At 35.4% G+C, this 18,197-nt stretch overlaps 5 protein-coding genes across 5 annotated transcripts; all 5 read right to left on the reverse strand.

Annotated features, from left to right (window-relative positions):
* Positions 1-1,245: 1,245 nt before the first annotated feature.
* LOC132162108 (late embryogenesis abundant protein 46-like) lies at positions 1,246-1,917 on the reverse strand. Its single transcript, XM_059572365.1, has 2 exons — positions 1,764-1,917; positions 1,246-1,676 (listed from the first exon to the last, which is right to left on the reverse strand). The coding sequence occupies exons 1-2, from the start codon at positions 1,848-1,850 to the stop codon at positions 1,479-1,481; spliced, it is 285 nt and encodes a 94-aa protein (XP_059428348.1). The 5' UTR covers positions 1,851-1,917; the 3' UTR covers positions 1,246-1,478.
* A 2,291-nt stretch (positions 1,918-4,208) lies between these two features.
* LOC132162200 (jacalin-related lectin 34-like) lies at positions 4,209-4,805 on the reverse strand. The gene has a single exon (XM_059572465.1). It carries the CDS (start codon positions 4,803-4,805, stop codon positions 4,209-4,211), a length of 597 nt encoding a protein of 198 aa, XP_059428448.1.
* A 3,250-nt stretch (positions 4,806-8,055) lies between these two features.
* On the reverse strand, positions 8,056-8,655 carry LOC132162109 (18 kDa seed maturation protein-like). The gene is made up of 2 exons (XM_059572366.1): positions 8,442-8,655; positions 8,056-8,326 (listed from the first exon to the last, which is right to left on the reverse strand). Exons 1-2 carry the CDS (start codon positions 8,547-8,549, stop codon positions 8,189-8,191), a joined length of 246 nt encoding a protein of 81 aa, XP_059428349.1. The 5' UTR covers positions 8,550-8,655; the 3' UTR covers positions 8,056-8,188.
* Positions 8,656-10,760: 2,105 nt separating this feature from the next.
* Positions 10,761-12,346, reverse strand: LOC132191535 (uncharacterized). Its single transcript, XM_059606608.1, has 2 exons — positions 12,167-12,346; positions 10,761-12,056 (listed from the first exon to the last, which is right to left on the reverse strand). The coding sequence occupies exons 1-2, from the start codon at positions 12,272-12,274 to the stop codon at positions 10,965-10,967; spliced, it is 1,200 nt and encodes a 399-aa protein (XP_059462591.1). The 5' UTR covers positions 12,275-12,346; the 3' UTR covers positions 10,761-10,964.
* Positions 12,347-14,374: 2,028 nt separating this feature from the next.
* On the reverse strand, positions 14,375-16,002 carry LOC132191536 (organelle RRM domain-containing protein 2, mitochondrial-like). The gene is made up of 3 exons (XM_059606610.1): positions 15,706-16,002; positions 14,951-15,019; positions 14,375-14,445 (listed from the first exon to the last, which is right to left on the reverse strand). Exons 1-3 carry the CDS (start codon positions 15,845-15,847, stop codon positions 14,414-14,416), a joined length of 243 nt encoding a protein of 80 aa, XP_059462593.1. The 5' UTR covers positions 15,848-16,002; the 3' UTR covers positions 14,375-14,413.
* Between the last annotated feature and the right edge of the window lie 2,195 nt (positions 16,003-18,197).

An 18,197-nucleotide genomic window follows, 5' to 3' on the forward strand; every position in this document is an offset into this window, starting at 1 on the left:
ATTGTTGGGATTTTATGTTTTGTAATACGATTTGGGATTTTTTGCTTGAGTTTAATTAGAGCCGAAGGTAAATTAGGAACCGAGTTGGGAAATAGCTTGTAATAAAGGCATAAGGTTTTTTTATTGTTGGTTATGAATTTGTTTGGAGTTTGGTGCTTTTTGATAGCCATAAGTTTGGTTCTCAGGTAAACTCTTGTGGAAATGGATTTGAGTTATTTTTTGTCTGTGTTTTGTTTATTATCACAAAACATAATTCATCTCATAAAATCGGTTTTATAGGAAGAGAGTTACACATTCTTTATAAACATGTCCAAAGTCTTGTTCACAAGTAATGTTAAATTATTCTTCAACATATTTGTCATTGCTTAAACTATTTCAAATGTATATAATAATAAGAACCACCCTTTTATGAATCAATATCACTGCTTATTTAACATAATTTTTGAAATTATGTAGGCTTGGACATTTATAAGTTAGAAAATTAGCAAGTTTACATGCTATTCATCAAATGGGAAGGGGTGTCGAATGTTTCACATTTTTCTATGAACTTCAACCTATATGTTTCTCTTTCCATTTTTGTTGAATACGGGATCAGTGCTTAGCAAAAACTAGGGATCGATGCGAGTATTATTTGAGTGGAACTTGGAATTTGCATGAATTTTGTTTTTACTATATAAGCATATTTAATTACTGGAGGAGATTACTTCAGCAAGAATTTGATGCCACCCTTGCTTATTGTAATCATGACCGGAAACAGAAGGCCGAGGTATGTTTTATAATGTTTGGGGCGCGTGAGCTGGTTATCTCGGTCGATCTTGAAAATTGCCAGATGCAGGGAAGATTTCAAAAGTTATACTTTGAATATATATGGTCAAAGATTTCGTATATATAAAAAAAAACGAGAGGCCTTTTAAATATCTATTGCTAGTACTCTTAGACCTAATACCGACTCTAAGGACTTTCGAGCCTAGCTAGCTCGATATTGGACCACAAATGTACTCTTAGATATCAAATTAAGCTGACAAAATTCTGCCTAACAAGAAAGTAAAACTGATCATATTCCAAGATCTAGTGTCTCTTACAGTCGAGCAATTAGGAAATAATATCGTTTTCGCAAAAATTGGAAACAAAACTGACTGCTTTTTAGAAAAATGTCCAGTTTATAATATCCAAAGGATGTCCGCTTTTCTTAGTTCCTTTGTTAAGAGTACTAATTAAAAAGCTAAACATAAATACATATGCATGTCCATGTCGATGTCGGTGACATTGTGTTCTTATTCAAATGGAACACCTAGTACTACAACGTTAGCACTTAGCATGTAAGGTGATACATAAAACACACTTTAAATGCGGGAAAAAACAAGCACAGAACGAAAACAAATATAGATCGAACAATAATGAGATATGTCGATCGACGGTCCTTCGTGTGCCGGTGCCGGTGTGGGTCACAACGAGGTGCGACCCCACCACACATTCGGTCAGTGGCCGGTGCCCTGTCCAGGCAAGCCTGACGTCGGGTGGGTTCCGGTGGGATTGCCAGCCTTTCCCGCCTCTTTGGCTGCGGCGTTGCGGGCATGCGCCTGCTTCTCTTCGTTATTAGCCTGAGTGATCCTCTCCTCCTTCTTTTTGGTCACCGCTTCTTTCTGCGCTGGATCTTTGGCTTTCATCAGTTCCATCTGCAAAACAACATATCATAAATTCCATTATTATATTACAATAAAAATAATATTATTGTTCGATCTACTGCATATATATATATATACCTTCTCATCTACAGTGGCCTTGGTCTTCGCCATGCCAGCATTAGCGGAGGCCGTTAAGTTGGCTGCCGTTTCCTTCCCCGCGTCCATTTTCACTATTTTTCTCTTCTTCTCTTCTGTGTTTAATTGCTTTGAGGATACACACACAGTAGCTATGGAAGAGCTTGTTACTGGCTATTGATTAAATAGGTTTTCAGGACCTCTCGCGTGGAGACACGTGGCAACTCTGCAGAACGTTCGGGGTTCTTCTTCTGTGACATCACGGACGTGTCCCAGAGATATTTTGATTCGATCTATATCTGTCGTGAAATAGGGGAGTAATTGCTGTCTCTTGTCCGTTGGATGGTCATCGTGTCCCAAAGATATTTTGATTCTCTCTCTGCCGTGATGCAGGGCGTTATTGCTGCTAGTCTCGAGTCCGATGGATGGTCATCGTATACATATCTAACAAATCCTATACATATCTAACAAATATCTTATCCTATAAATATCCCATAAAGTTAATGGGATAAGGTTAGGACTCATAATTATTGACATTGGAAAGTGTTAAGAGTCAAATAAATGAACTCAAAAAAATTTTCAAATTAATTGTGAGTGACAAATAAGGAAGAGAAAATTGTAGTTTTTAAATTTAAAAACTCTTGTTACATCAATTTGAAATTTTTTTTTAGGTTTATTTGTTTGGCTCCTTAGAGTATTCCCAATAGAAGAGCCAAATGTTACTTTTATCTAAAATAGCTATTCAAATATTTAAAAAAGCTCCTATATTAGATTAGTCAAAAAAAAAATGTAAAATAAATATTTGATTGAAAGAGCTAAAAAAAAAAGCTAAATGTAGCAGCACTTTTCAAGGGAACTATTTTATTTTTTATTGTTTCTCACCTATTTTATCTTTTTTCCCAAATCTTTTCTTATTTTTTCTCTGTATGTTCTCTTTTTCCCAAATTTTTTCTCATTTTTCCTCACATGTTCTCTTTTTTTCAAAACTTTTCTTATTTTTAATAATATTTTAATAAAATAGATAGAAATATAGCTAATAGGATGTAGAGACATTTAAAAATGGTTTAGCTAAATTAGATAAAAATGAGTTTTAAGAAGCCATTTTACATAAAAATATAGCTCCTCTATTGGGAATGCTCTTAGCACTTCTCATTGACACTATCCATAAATTTGACACGAAATTAAAAAATTATAGATAATGAGTCTGATCCGTTTAATTAAATAAATCGGATATGATTGACATATATTTGTAGTCTTACTCATGTATTGACATGACTCGAACCCGGCATAATAATTTGTACTTTTTAACATAACCAGCAAATTTCTAACACAAATTAAACACAAAATTAGAGAATTATGATCGAAAAATTTAACCCATTTAATTAAATAAGTTAAATTAAAATTGATCCACTGAGATAATTATATATTAGATATAGATATCTAACAAATATCGTATAAATATCCGATAACGTTAATAGGAACAGGTTTAGACTTTTTTTTTTTACTTTTTTTAAAGTACATTAAAAGCAAACAACCAAACGAATCTTTTACTACTTACTAATTGGGAAAGAGTCATAGATAAGAGGGGTGAACGAGTAAACTTTACACTTCTGAAATTTTAGCTATCTTCGAATAACCATTGAGAGTCGCCTTCTAAAATGAAAACTGGAAGCTTTAGGTTTAGGGTGACTGTCGAGGAAGCCAATCAAAGATGCCGCTAGTGGCTCCCATAGGCGGGATCACAAAGGGAGCTATAATATGAAAAATAGCCTTGATGATTCTGCCATGATCAGAGCCATGACACACCGCTGCTTGAACAGAAAAAACTCCCTGCTTGATCAGTTGAGCATGAAAAAGAGGAAGAAGCCAGTTCGCAACTTCTGGACTTAACTAGATCGATATTGCCCGCCAAAATTTGGAAACAAACTTTACTACGTTGTAGTAAAAGGGCCAGTATAAAATATCCAAGGATATTGTCATTGTCCTCTATTCTTTAATCCTTTGTTGGAATATTTAAAAGCTAAAAATGATCATTTTTTTTCATTTTTAAGCAACGAATTAATGACTTTCACCAATGATTTTTGTCAGATCCAAACATTACATTGTTCAACTTTTCCCAGCTAGATCGTGAGAGAGAATTTGTGGAATAAATTATCAATCTACCCTTGCAGTTGTCAATATAATAGTGAGATTGCGGTGGAATATAGCATTACAAACCCATGTATATCATATATTCTACTTCAACATTGGATAATCATTTGTTTTTTTATTCAAATGTCGGAACACCCAACTACAACGTTAGCATGTAAGGTCAACAAAAAACACACCTTAAATGCGGGAAAAACACACAGACGGAGAGAAAAAAAAAAAAAAAGCAGTACAAATAGAATAAACTTAGTGAGTTATGTGGGTCCTTCCTGTGCCACCAGTGCCAGAGGGGTGCCAAGTCTAACCCAGCTTATGATGGCCAGCGCCATGTCCAGGCAAGACTGAGGTCGGGTGGGTTCCGGTGTGATGGCCTGTGCCTGTGCCAGTGGGGTGCGACCCCCCCAGCAGATTATGGCCAGCGCCATGTCCAGGCAAGGCTGACGTCGCGTGGGTTCCGGTGTGATGGCCTGTGCCAGTGCCAATGGGGTGCGACCCCCCCAGCACATTATGGCCAGCGCCATGTCCAGGCAAGGCTGACGTCGGGTGGGTTCCGGTGTGATGCCCTGTGCCACCCCCCGTTACGGTGGCCTTGGCCTTCTCCACGCCAGCCTTAGCGGAGTGGGTTACGTTGGCCACTGCATTCTTCCCGCTTTGCATTTTCCCTGTGTGTTTAATTGCTTTTAACTTCAATTGCTTTGAGGATACACACACAGTAGCAATGGAAGAGAGTGTTAATGGCTCTTGATTAAATAGGTTTTCAGGCCGTCTCGCGTGGCGACACGTAGCAATGGTATATTGCAACGTGGCAGCTCCTGCAGAATGTTCGGGGTTCTTCTGGTACATCATGGACGTGTCCCAAAGATATTTTGATTCGCTCTCGTGTCCGTTGGTGGTCATCACACGTTTAAGCCGCCCTGAATCTCCTTTCAATTCAGAGGAGACAATATCTTTGTTTGATAGTGAAAGACCCTTTCGCTTTTATTTATTTATTTATTTATTTTTTTTTTTATCATAGTGAAATCAAGGAGGGGTCTTTTGTCTTTTGCCCCTGTTTAACTCTGGACCGTCTACTAAATTTGTTGGGCATTATTGTCTTTTACATAAAAATACTTTTTTGCCCTTTGTATTTGTAAAGAGTCCAGTTTTGTTTAAGGAATTTTGAGGTCTTTTCCTTGTTTTTGTCTTTTCCTCTTCTTGTGAACCGTCTAATTGAGCGTATGCTTTGTTTAATGATCAAAAACACCTTATTCCTTCTTTAATTAAAGAGGTAAAGAATTGTTTACAAAAAAAAAAAAAAAAGAGGTAAAGAATTTATGCGAACTTTTTCATTTTTATGGGGCTGTTTTGTCTTTACAATAGAGTTATAAAAAAAGTGGCTAGATGCTTCTTACTCCTCCATGTGCTTCCCTTTCAAACTATTTGCTCTTGCTGGAGTAGATGTGGCCACGTTGAAGCAGAAAGTTGCAGAACTCCACCATCAACTAAATCAGCAGAGGCAGCATCATTATGGTTCCCTCTCTGATGCATGTGACCTTTATCAACATGGCCAAAATAATAATCCCCAATATCCTATACATATGTCACATATTAACAAATATCCAATAAATATCCGATAACGTTTTAGTAAGGACAAGTTAGACCTTTATTTAAAAAATAAAAAAAAATTATTTAAGTACATTTAGAGCAATCAGAAACAGCCAAACTATGGGGTAAATCTTTTACTACTTGGGAAAAATAAATGGGTGAATGAGTGTGAATGCAACTATGATGAATGTAAAGTTTACACTTCCGAAAATTTTTATTCCAAGAATAAAAACGGGAAGCTTTAAGGAGATTGTGAGAGAAGTTGCCAGAAATACTGTTAGTGCCTCCCCATAGGCTGAATCACAAGGGAGCTAATTTAAGAAATAACATTGATGATTCTGCCATTAGAGCCACGACACATCGCTCTTCAATTGAAAAAGAATCTTTGATAGCTGTATCAAAATTGATCTTGAACAAAGAAGTCACCAGAAGAAGTAATTTCTTCGTTGGAGTTGAAGATAAAATTTTCCAAACAAAGGTGTTTCAAAGAGATCTTTGATAAGTTAGCTTTGAAGAATATTTGTCATTTGTTTTATATATATATATAATTTAATGATAAAAGTTAATCCTAAGATCTAACCATTAAATATCTAATGTTAGTTGAATCAGCAATTTGAATTGTTATTCATATGATTGAATGAAAACTCATTATATTTGATCGTATCATTAATAAAATTTCTTTATTCTATTTCTTTGAAAAAAGCAAATTATACTTAAATACAATTAAAATTTAAATAATTCGATACAAGTCAAGTTTGAGCTCAGCAAAAATTTCTAAGCTCGAGCTTGGACAAGCCCACAGGGTACCCAACCTAGCGAGCCAAGCTTAGACACAAGATGGGGCTAGTGTCAAGCTCAAGCTCTGGCAAAAAATTCGACGAGCGGAACTTGAGTGAGTAGTTATTACACCCCTAAAATTAGACTTGGATCACCTATTAAAAAAAAAATTTAACCCAATAAAGGGTGATTGAGCTGTTAATTAACATATCTAACACCACCTTATATATATATATATATATATATATATATATAACTTTTAGTATTTAACCCAATTATTTTATTATTCTTCTATCTTGTAAGACTAAAAGTTGTCGGTCGATCTCAAGTTTATTGGGTACATAATTTAAAAAAATATATATATATATACTTAAGAAAGTGCCGTCCATGAAGTGTCAATGCGACAAACTAGAGGCAAAAAAAAAACCCATCCATACCTTAAAATGATGAAAAAGTGGTTACGAGACAACTTTTTATGTCCAAGAGCCAACTAGAAAGTTCACAACTTCACATGTACGGTCCAGCCCGAAAAAACACCTTCGCTTATATGCGGAAAAACAAACACAGACGAAATATATATATATATATATTAATTACACGAACATCAAACTAACTTGACATTTTTTCGGGCTGAATTTGTGTCAGATTCGTGTCAACAAACCTGACACGAATCTAATACAAAATTAAAAAATTATAGTTAAGAAGTCCGATTTAATTAAATCAGGATACAATTGACCTGTGCTATAGATGCCTTGATACGTAATATCCGGTAGATATCTAACAAATATCTTATAAATATCCGATAGGGTCAGGTTTAGACTATTCTTTTTTTCTTTATCTTTTTTAAAGTACATTCAAAGCAATCAGAAACAACCAAACCAATCTTTTACTACTAATTATATGATAGGCATATAAATTTACACTTGTGAAAAATTTTCTATATATCCTTCATCTTAATTAGGAGTGAAAATATAAGTGGATAATAACCGCCCACATCTGCTATCCGTACTTGTCAATAATCCGCTATCCACATATGTGGATAGCAAAATCTAATATCTGCAAATGCAGATAGCGGTTTAGAGTATGCAGATGCGAATATTATCTGCATCCTCATTCCTTTATATATATATATATATATATATATATATATAATATTTTTTTAATTCATGTTTCTTATATTTGCTTAACTAGCTCGACTTTGCCCACCAAAATTTGGAAACAAACTTTACTACGTTTTAGTAATAAGAGGTCCAGTACATAATATCCAAGGATGTTATTGTCCTCCATTCTTTAATCATTTGTTAAAAGGACAAAGTTTTCTTTCAAACTGGATTAAAAAAATTTCCTTCAAGTTAATCTATAAAAGTGATATGTATCCCATTTTTTAATCTCATGTGAGATACACATGAATTTTTAATAAAATTTATTTCAACTTTGTCCCTCTTATTAAAAAAAACATGTGCATCTCACATGTTAAGGGATACATGTAACTTTTACCGACTAGGTTAAAAGAAATTCTTCAAATCTAGTTTGAAAGAAAACTTTGTCCTTGTTAAAATATTTAAAACCTAAAAATAATCCTTTTTTTTCTTTTTTTCATTTTAAGCAACGAATAATGACTTCAGTTCACCAATGATTTTTGTCAGATCCAAACATTACATTGTTCAACTTTTCCCGGCTAGATCGTAAGGGAGAATTTGTGGAATAAATTATCAATCTACCCTTGTCAGTTGTCAATATATTAGAGAGATTGCGGTGGAATATAGCATTACAAACCCATATCATATCTACTTCAACAATGGATAATCATTTGTTTTTTACTCAAACGTCGGAACACCCAACTACAACGTTAACATAATAGCATGTAAGGTCACCCAGAGAACATGCGGGAAAAAAAAAAAGGTACAAAAACATTAAACTTAGTGAGTTATGTCGTTCCTTCCTGTGCCACCAGTGCCAGTGCCGGTGCCGGTGCCAACGGGGTGGAACCCCACCACAGGCTGGACAGAGCCATGTCCAGGTAAGGTTGACATCGGGCGTGCTTTCATGTTTTCCATCTGCATATGCATGCACAACCACATATCATAAATTCCATTATTACAATTAAAAATAATATTTTTCCATGTAAACGAAAACGATAAAGCAACAAACAATATATATATATATATATACCTGCCCATCTACGGTGGCCTTGGTATTCTCCACGCTAGCCTTAGCGGAGGCGCTTATGTTGGCTGTCGATTCCTTCACAGTCCCCGCTGCATTCTTCCCGCCCTGCATTTTCACACTCTGTTTAATTGCTTTTAACTTCAATAGCTTTGAGGATACGTATACTGTATACACACACACTAGCAATGGAAGAGCTTGTTCATGGCTCTTGATTAAATAGGTTCGCAGGCACGTCTCGGTCTCGCTTAGAGACACGTAGCTAAGGCTATATAGCAACGTGGCAGGTTTGCAGAATGTTCGGGGTTCTTCTAACACATCACGGACGTGTCCCAAAGATGGATCCGCCTTTCACGCCGTTATTAAGAAAGATTTTGAAAAATTTTATATTGACCGTTGATTAACTACTGTTAGATATTTTGAGTCTTTCTCAGCCGGGAAGCGGGGAGTAATTCCTACGAGTCTCCTGTCTGTTGGACGGTCATCGTTTAAGCCGCCCCTCATCTCCTTTCAACACAGAGGAGACACTATCCTGTACATATCTAATAAATATCCTATATATAAATATCCGATAACGTTAATGGTGTCAGGTTTAGTAATGATCATTTAGACCTTTTGGTTTTAAAAAATATTATTTAAGTACATTCAGAGCGATCGGAAACCCCCCAAACTAATTGGGATGAATTTTTTTTTTTTTTTGTAACATTGGGATGAATTTTTACTACCACAAATTGGGATCAATTTGGCCAGCCACCCCCAAATCTCCATAAAGCGACCCCCAACTTTTTTGGCACCCAAAAACCCAGTTTTCACGCCAGGTGCAAGGTGACGTGGCACTCGGTTAAAAAAATTAATAAAGTTTTGACGGGAGTATTAAGTGAATTTATTTGCTAATCACAAGTATCATTTATAATATTTTAAAAAATTTAAATATCTGTTTGATTTGGGTACTAAGCATAAGTACCTTAAATGCATTTAACCCATTTTTAAATCCAAGTTCACTATTCACACATAAGTAATTAGTTCATTGTTCACACATCTTTAATTATTGACGTTTTACTGTTTAAACGACACTATAAGAAATATTTCAGTGCAATATAATGTCTATATTTGGCTCATTTTTAATGACGTGGTAAATGGACAATCACATGAAAGAGGATTGAAATTTAAAATTTGAATTTTAATCATCTCTCTCACTAAATATAGCCCAAATGTAAGCATTATATTACACTATACCATATATACCTCTTTAAAATAATATCGTTTAAACAGTTAAACATCATTAATTAATGACTTTTTTTATAAATCCAAACTGATTACACGTCACAAACTCTGGTTTTTGTGTGTGTATATATATATATATATCACTGACAAATCCAATAATTTTATTATTCTTCTATCTTTTAAGAGTCAAAGTTGTCAGTCGATCTTAAGTTTATTGCCTTTTAAAATATATATATATATAAATATGAAAGTGCCGCCCATGAAGTGTCAATGCGGCAAACTACCAAACTACCAAAGTGGCTACGTGACCACTTTTTATGTCTTTTTTATTCAAACAACAGAGTTCACAAGTTTTGAAAAATTTTCTACCCTTCCTCTTTGTTAGATTATAGGAAAATATTATTTTTCGTCTATTTCATGTTAAAATCAACTATTATTTATTTATGAATTGATCGTAATCAAATATTATAATTGAAATTAAATCAGTGAGATTTGATTGCCATATTTATATTTAGACAATATAAAATAAATGTAAACTTTTGTATTGTAAATAAATCAAGTTAATGAACATAATATAATTCTTAGGAGTATTTCTAGTAGTGGATGTAAATGTTTAACACTGAACCATCCGTAAATTTTTTGTGTTTATTTTATATATATATATATATTAACAGTATTAATGTGAGCTATCTTCCAATTTTGAATAATGAAGGGTGCTGCATACCCATGATAACCATTTGATGATTCTGGCATAAGAGCCATGACGCAGCGCTAGCTGCTTGAACAGAAAAAGTCACCCTGCGTGAGCTCAAAAAGAAGCCACCGAAGGAAGCCAATTCACAACTTCTGGACTTAACTAGATTGCTTTTGGCCGCCAAAATTTGGAAACAAACTTTACTACGTTTTAGTAAAAGTATGTCATTGTCCTCTATTCTTTATTCCTTTGTTAGAATATTTAAAAGCTAAAAATGATCATTTTTTCATTTTAACTAACGAATTAATTATGACTTCACCCATGATTTTTTTCAGATCTGAACATTACATTGTTCAACTTTTCCCGGCTAGATCGTAAGAGAGAATTTGTGGAATAAAATACAAGAGTTTATCCCACACAGCAATATTGTCAATCCTACATTAGATAGCGGTTGAATATAGCATTACAAACCCATATCATATCTACTTCAACATTGGATAATCTTTTTTTTTTTTTTTTTTTAGCATAATAACATGCAAGTTCACCCAGAAAACACACCTTAAATGCGGGAAAACACAGATGGAGAAAAAAAAAAACACAATATAAATACATTAAGCTTCGTCATAATATATATCGGTCCTTCCTGTGCCACCAGTGCCAGTGGGGTGCGACCCCACCACCTGCTGGCCAACGCCATGTCCAGGCAAAGCTGATGAAATTGGGTGGGATCCGGTGGGATGGTCTGTGTCAGTGCCAGTGCCAACGGGATGCGACCCCTCCACAGGTTGGCTAGCGCCATGTCTAGGCAAGGCTGAAATCGGGTGTTTTTCGTCGGGATAGCCAGTGCCAGCGCCAACAGGGTGCGACCCCACCTCAGGCTGGCCAGCGCCACGTCTAGGCAAGGCTGAAATAGGGTGGTTTCCGTCGGGATAGCCTGTGCCAGTGCCAGTGCCAACCGGGTGCGACCCCACCTCAGGCTGGCCAGCGCCACGTCTAGGCAAGGCTGAAATAGGGTGGTTTCCGTCGGGATAGCCTGTGCCAGTGCCAGTGCCAACGGGGTGCGACCCCACCTCAGGCTGGCTAGCGCCATGTCCAGGCAAGGCTGAAATCGGGTTGTTTCTATCGGGATAGCGTGTGTCAGTGCCAGTGCCCGTGCCCGTGCCCGTGCCAACAGGGTGCGACCTCACCTCCGGCTGGCCAGTGCCATGTCCAGACAAGGCTGAAATCGGGTGATTTTCGTCGGGATAGCGTGTGCCAGAGCCAGTGCCTACGGGGTGCGACCCCACCTTAGGCTGGCTAGCACCATGTCCAGGCAAGGTTGAAATTGGGTGGTTTCCGTCGGGATAGCTTATGCCAGTGCCAGTGCCGGTGCCGGTGCCAACTGGGTGCGACCCCACCTCAGGCTGGCCAACGCCATGTCCAGGCAAGGTTGAAATCGGATGGTTTCTGTTGGGATGGCCCGTGCCAGCGCCAGTGCCAACGGGGTACGACCCCACCACAGGCTGGCCAGCGCCCTGTCCAGGTAAAGCTGAAATCGGCTGGTTTCCAGTGGGATCGCCTCTGCCAGTCCTTCCCGCCTCTTTGATTGCGGCATTGCGGGCACGTTCCTGCTTCTCTTCGAGTTCAATCTGGGTGATCCTCTCATTTTTCTTTCTGGTGGCCATTTCTTTCTGCGCTGTATCTTGGGCTTTCCTGCTTTCCATCTGCATGCATACACAAATCCACATATCATGAATTCCATTATTACAATTAATAATAATATTTTTTCCATGTAAACGAAAAGGATAAAGCAACAAACATTATATATATATACCTTCGCATCAACGGTGGCCTTGGTCTTCCCTATGCAAGCCTTAGCTGAGGCCATTATGTTGGCTGCCGTTTCCTTCTTATTCCCCGCTGTATTCGGGCTGCTCTGCATTTTCACTCTCTGTTTAATTGCTTTTAACTTCAATTGCTTCGAGGATACACACACACTAGCAATGGAAGAGAGTGTTAATGGCTCTTGATTAAATAGGTGTTCAGGCCGTCTCGCGTTGCGACACGTAGCAAGGGTATATAACAACGTGGCAGGTCTGCAGAATCAATGTTCGGGGTTCTTCTTCTAACACATGACACGGACGTGTCTCAAAGATATTTTGATTCTCTCGATCTCTGCCGGGGAGCAGGAAGTAATTACAACGAGTCTCGTGTCGGTTGGATGCTCATCGCTTTATAAGCCGCCCCATCAATCGACCTTTCAACTCAGAGGAGACAATATCCTATATATTCCTATACATATCTAACAAATTAATATCCTATAGATATCCGATTACGTTTTAGAAAGAATCATTTAGACCTTTTTTTAAAAAAAAAAATAAATTATTTAAGTACAGTCAGAGCAATCAGAAACAGCCAAATGTTTAATTTAAGAAATAACTTTGATGATTCTGCCATTAGAGCCACAACACATCGCTCTTGGATTGAAAACGACTCTTTGATAGCTGTATCAAAATTGAAGATAAAATTTTCCATACTGACGTGTTTCCAAAGAGATCTTTGATAAGTCAGCTTATGCCTTTGAAAAATATTTGCGTCCTTTGTTTAATTTGTAACGTTACTTGTTTCTTTTACGTGACAATGTTTAATTAGCAATTTAACATGATATTAAAAATATTATTAAAAACAAAGATCTTAAATTAAAAATTAAAAAATGTAGTAGCGATTTAACATAAATTTGTCTTTCATTTAAATTAAAAATGTCAAGTATTAAATTAGATAGGGTTGTAAACGAACAAAGCTATGTACCCATGAATTCGCCCGAATTCAGCTCGATAAAGCTCGGTTTGTGCGCGACTCAGTTATTAAATAAACCGTTTGTAAACATGAAACTATATTCGATTATTAAATGATACACACTGTATAAAATTTAACTCACTCGTTTAAAATTCATGAACATGCTCGTAAAAGGGCTCTGCTCGCTTATTAGCGCTACTTGTATATATTTATATATTTACATATTAATTTATACACCGTGAAGCTAATGAGGTGGCGCATAGACTTGCTAAGGCGGCTATTACAGATGTCAATGATAGAATATTGGGAAATGATTCACTAGATTGTATTAGAGATATTGTACTGAGGGAGCAAGTAGCTCTCTCTCTTGATTGTTGATGGAGCTTTACTCCACATTTGATCTTTGTTAATGATAATCATCAAAAAGTTTCTCAAAAAAAATAAAATAAAATAAAAATTAATAAAAATAACTTATATAGTATATAATTTAATGATAAAAGTTAATCCTATGGTCATATCTTAAATGCATGATCTAACCATTAAGTATCTAATACTAGTTGAATCAGCAATTTAAATAGTTAATCATATGATTGAATGAAAACTTATTATCTTAATCGTATTATTAATAAAATTTGTTTATTTTGTTTCTTTGAAATTTTTTTCTTGCCCCCACCCTGACGAGCCAAGCTTGGACACAAAATGAGGCAAAAAAAATTAATAGTTATTGCAACCCTAATAGACTTCGAGTAATGATATGATATAAGGAGACTAGAGTAATGATATAATATAAAGAGGACTAGAGTCCTTCTAGATGTTGCATTTTTTTTTTTTTTTTGACATGTCCACACAAGAGAAGGGGGAGGGGGGATTCGAACTTGTGACCACCGCTTCATGAGGCGTGATTCACAACCGATTGAGCTATCTCTTAGGGACGATGTTGCATTTAAAATCACCAACAAATCAAAATTTAATAATGATCATTTTAAATTTAATGATGATTTTAAATGCACTATCACATTTGAAATAACTATAGGAGGACTCTAATCTTCCTTATTACTCATAGAGATCGAGTATTAAAAGAAAAAATGGGCTTCGCATATTAAAAGAAAAAATTTAAACCCAATAATGATGATTTTAACTGTAACATATCTAACACCAACTGGTTGTTTTATATATATCACAACCGACAAATCCAATAATTTTATTATTCTTCTATCTTGTCATCTTAAGAAAATATATATATATACTTAAGAAAGTGCCGTCCATGAAGTGTCGATGCGACAAACTACCAAATGACGAGAAAAAAACAATCCATACCTGAAAATGATGAAAAAGTGGTTTTTAGCCTATACCCACTATGTGATGCACACAACACAGTTAAAACATAAGATAATGAACTTAACAGTATTCTTTTAGTTTTCAACAACAATCATAAATTCAATATTATATGAGCTGAGTGGCAATCAACTGAACCCAATCATATCTAACCTATCTCAAATATTTTGGGTTCACTGCTCCAGCTCCTGCATATCCAGGCCCACTTCATGGAACTCAATTATCCAGGCCCAATTGTCCTTTCCCATTTCTTTATAATGCCTTGATGCAATTACATACTTGAAAATTTATATGCTATACATATTTGAAAATATTTGAGACACAGAAAGTAACTGTTCCAATGGTAGCATATGCCAAGATAATGAATGCAAAAAGAAAGTTGAAATACTCTCCACCCATCCAAGGATAACATGACAAAAAGTAATGTCAATGAAATCCAATTTGATTGAAAAATAAAAAGGCAAAACCAGTAAAAAAATGACTTTACAGTGAACAACTTCGCCAAATTGAGAGAAAGCTTCCTGAAGTTTCTCTGATGTGGTTCTCTTGTTAAGCCCTGTAAGCACAAATGTTGAATGATTCTATCAGGCCATATATAATCATGCTTATATTACTCCAACAGCACAAGGAAATTTCCTGCTAATACAAGTAGCTGCCAAGACACTAACCACAGTTGGTGGCAGTCCCAACAGTATACCTTGGTCGATCCCCTTATCAACAATTGTAATAGAAAAAGACAACCTCTTTCCAACAATCCATTTGCATCAAAGGGAATGAAGGAATAATGAGAAATGTCTATGAAATTAAATTAAAAGAAGATAGACGCCAGGGAACCTATTCGTGATCCATCAATAAGGTAAACGACTAAGCACTGGAGCTTACTTATCTATTTGATGGAGCATAGTTCAAAGAGAATCTTTCTGGGACTATATATATTTATTCATTTATTTTGCCACAATATACGTTTTGCAATAATTTAAAAATCCCAAATTCAAACTTACTTAACAAGCCCATCCCATTGTTTTAGAAGACCCCAGAATCTAAATCAAAATCTGAAACAAAAGCTCCCTCATGAGTCATGAAAAAGATGGCCTAGAAAATAAACACCAGCAAGAAATAAATAGAGCGCTCTCTAGGCTTGCTAAAAATCTCAAATATAGAGATAAGAAATTAACAATCAAAACCCATTCATGGTAAACGACAACTAATCGTAATTTCAATTCTTGGTGAGGCAAGTATTACCGTGAACAAATAGGGTCGTCGAAGGAGAAACAGTAGGCTTATCACTAGCATTAGCAGCAAAGGCCGAAGCAGAAACAGAGGATTTTGAAGAGAATACTGAAGTGGATAGAAATCGCCTCACAAGTCCGGGCCTGAGCGCCATTTCTAGTCAGCTTTATCCGATACAGTGGAGCAAACAAACCTGCTTTTGGGTGTGGCTGACGGGGGGAAATGAAAACGAACCATAAACCCTAAACCCTGACTTGTTTTTGCCTTCTATTACTTTACCGGGGGGTGGCTTCAGGGTTGTTATTTAAACCGAAATAAATGTCAAAAAAACTAATTTTTTATTTAGTTTTCTAAAATATTGCAGGTCTACAAATCGTGACATTGAAAAAAAAAAAAACAAACAAACAAAAAAAACAAACAAACAAATGCATATATTTTAATTCTTAAAAAAAAAACAAATCTCACTTATAAAATTTATGATAAATATATTATAAGTCTTTGAGTCAATCCGTCAAAACTAAAAATATATAAGTTTTATTTCCTGTGTCAATCAAAATATCAATAAAATTCCTACTATTAAAATTGTGTAACCGCCGTTAGTCTAAATGTAACGGTGCATTTACAATATGTCATATCAATCAAAATACCAATGTCAATGCCATGTTACCCCACGGCAACCCCCAAGGATTTAATTTATTTATTTATTTATTTATTTTAACCCACGGCAGTACAGCACACTCAAAATTTTAAAAAAAAAATTATTTTTACAATTTTATCTACCCATTACCCAAGACACAGCAACCCTTCTCCCGCACCCCCATTTAACCCACGACAATTTAATCCACTGCAAGTCTGCAACCCTTCTCCCGCACCAAAAAAAAAAATCTCTAAGACGCTCTCTCTCAGACTCTCTCTAGTCTCTTCGTAAAGTGCAATTCTAGACTTTTTTTTTTTTTTTTTTTTGTATTTTTGATATAGTGTCGACATGTTACATTTCTAATATATCAATTTGAGCACATATTTATGAATTTTTATAGATATTTTTTGTGATGCATATATTATGCATGTGAATTACCAAATTTTTAGGGTGAAAAAAAATTTTAAGACTCCAAAAAAATTTTAGCGGCATCTCCAATATAAAATGATTGGCTCCGCCATTGCCCCCAACTCTCTCCCTCTCTTCTTTTCTCCATTTTATCTCTCTCTTCTTTCCTCCATTTTCAAAAACCCAAACCCAAAAAATCTTCAAAAATTCAAATTAAAAAATTAACCTGAAAAATCAAAAACCGAAACGTCAAACCCAACAAATCTTCAAAAACCCAAAAAATCTTCTTTATCTTCTCTTCTTTTTTTCTCTTCTTTTTTTTTTCTTCTGCTTCTCTTCTTCTTCTCTTCTCCTTCTCCTTCTCCTTCTCCTTTTCTTTTTCTTTTTCTTTTTCTTTTTTTTCTTCTTCTTCTTCTTCTTTTCTTCTAGTTCTGCTGCCGTGCAGAGAGATTGAGAGAGAAGCTTTTGCTTTTTTTGATCAAAAGACGAGGTATCTTTATTAATACTCAGCAAAAAACGAATCAGGATTCCAAAGCTAGTTGCTCTGCTACAATACCACCAGAAATAACATCAGGTGGGTCGTGGAACCACAAACGATCCTCCTCCTTCCACGTAGCCAACCGAGCCAGAGCAGAGAGAAGAGGGAGATTGAGAGAGGGAAAGAAGATTTGGAATTAAATAAGAAAACAAGATCTGGTTGAATGAATAAATGATAAAAGAGGAAAAGAAGAGGGAAAATTAAAGTTGAATGTCTCGCTATTTTTTTTTTTTGACGTGCTAGTTTTAGCTCGTCAGAAATTTCTGACGTGCCAAACTAGCACGTCAGAAATGTAATATATATATATATAAACATATAAACTTGATATTAAAAAAAAAAATTAAGAAATATTGACGTGTCATTTTGACACGTCAATAAATTTTGATGTGTCTAATTTTAGCATGTCAATAAATATTTAAATATTAAGTTATTTAAATAAAATTTTTATAAATTAAATTGAATTTAAATTTCATAACGTGTCAATATTTGACACGTCAGGAAATCCTGACGTGTTGAATGTAACACATCAATAAATATTGACGTGTCATATTCAACACATAAAAAAAAAAAAAAAATTGTTGACGTTCCACTTTTGACACATCAATAATTACGGAGGTGAAAAAATTTAGTTACTGTTTACCATATTAGTAATCATCCTATTTTCTTTTTTTTTTGTAGTGCCTATACATATCTAATAAATATCCTATATATAAATATCCGATAACGTTAATGGTGTCAGGTTTAGTAATGATCATTTAGACCTTTTGTTTTTAAAAAATATTATTTAAGTACATTCAGAGCGATCGGAAACAGCCAAACTAATTGGGATGAATTTTTACTACTACAAATTGGGATCAATTTGGCCAGCCACCCCAACATCTCCAAAGTGCGACCACCAATTTTTTTTTTATTTTTTATAAT

Source organism: Corylus avellana, chromosome ca9, assembly GCF_901000735.1.
Source record: "Corylus avellana chromosome ca9, CavTom2PMs-1.0".
Lineage (NCBI taxonomy): Eukaryota > Viridiplantae > Streptophyta > Magnoliopsida > Fagales > Betulaceae > Corylus > Corylus avellana.

Bases quoted from the DNA above. Each gene is read 5' to 3' on its own strand.
- LOC132162108 (XM_059572365.1), bottom strand. From the start codon at position 1,850: ATGGACGCGGGGAAGGAAACGGCAGCCAACTTAACGGCCTCCGCTAAT. The intron at 1,677-1,763 runs GTATATATATAT...GTTGTTTTGCAG, and splicing joins AGGCCACTGTAGATGAGAAG to ATGGAACTGATGAAAGCCAA.
- LOC132162200 (XM_059572465.1), bottom strand. From the start codon at position 4,805: ATGACCACCAACGGACACGAGAGCGAATCAAAATATCTTTGGGACACG.
- LOC132162109 (XM_059572366.1), bottom strand. From the start codon at position 8,549: ATGCAGGGCGGGAAGAATGCAGCGGGGACTGTGAAGGAATCGACAGCC. The intron at 8,327-8,441 runs GTATATATATAT...ATGCATATGCAG, and splicing joins AGGCCACCGTAGATGGGCAG to ATGGAAAACATGAAAGCACG.
- LOC132191535 (XM_059606608.1), bottom strand. From the start codon at position 12,274: ATGCAGAGCAGCCCGAATACAGCGGGGAATAAGAAGGAAACGGCAGCC. The intron at 12,057-12,166 runs GTATATATATAT...GTATGCATGCAG, and splicing joins AGGCCACCGTTGATGCGAAG to ATGGAAAGCAGGAAAGCCCA.
- LOC132191536 (XM_059606610.1), bottom strand. From the start codon at position 15,847: ATGGCGCTCAGGCCCGGACTTGTGAGGCGATTTCTATCCACTTCAGTA. The intron at 15,020-15,705 runs GTAATACTTGCC...TTGTGCTTACAG, and splicing joins GACGACCCTATTTGTTCACG to GGCTTAACAAGAGAACCACA. The intron at 14,446-14,950 runs GTAAAGTCATTT...CATCATTTTCAG, and splicing joins ATTTGGCGAAGTTGTTCACT to GTATGGATTGTTTTTTTCTC.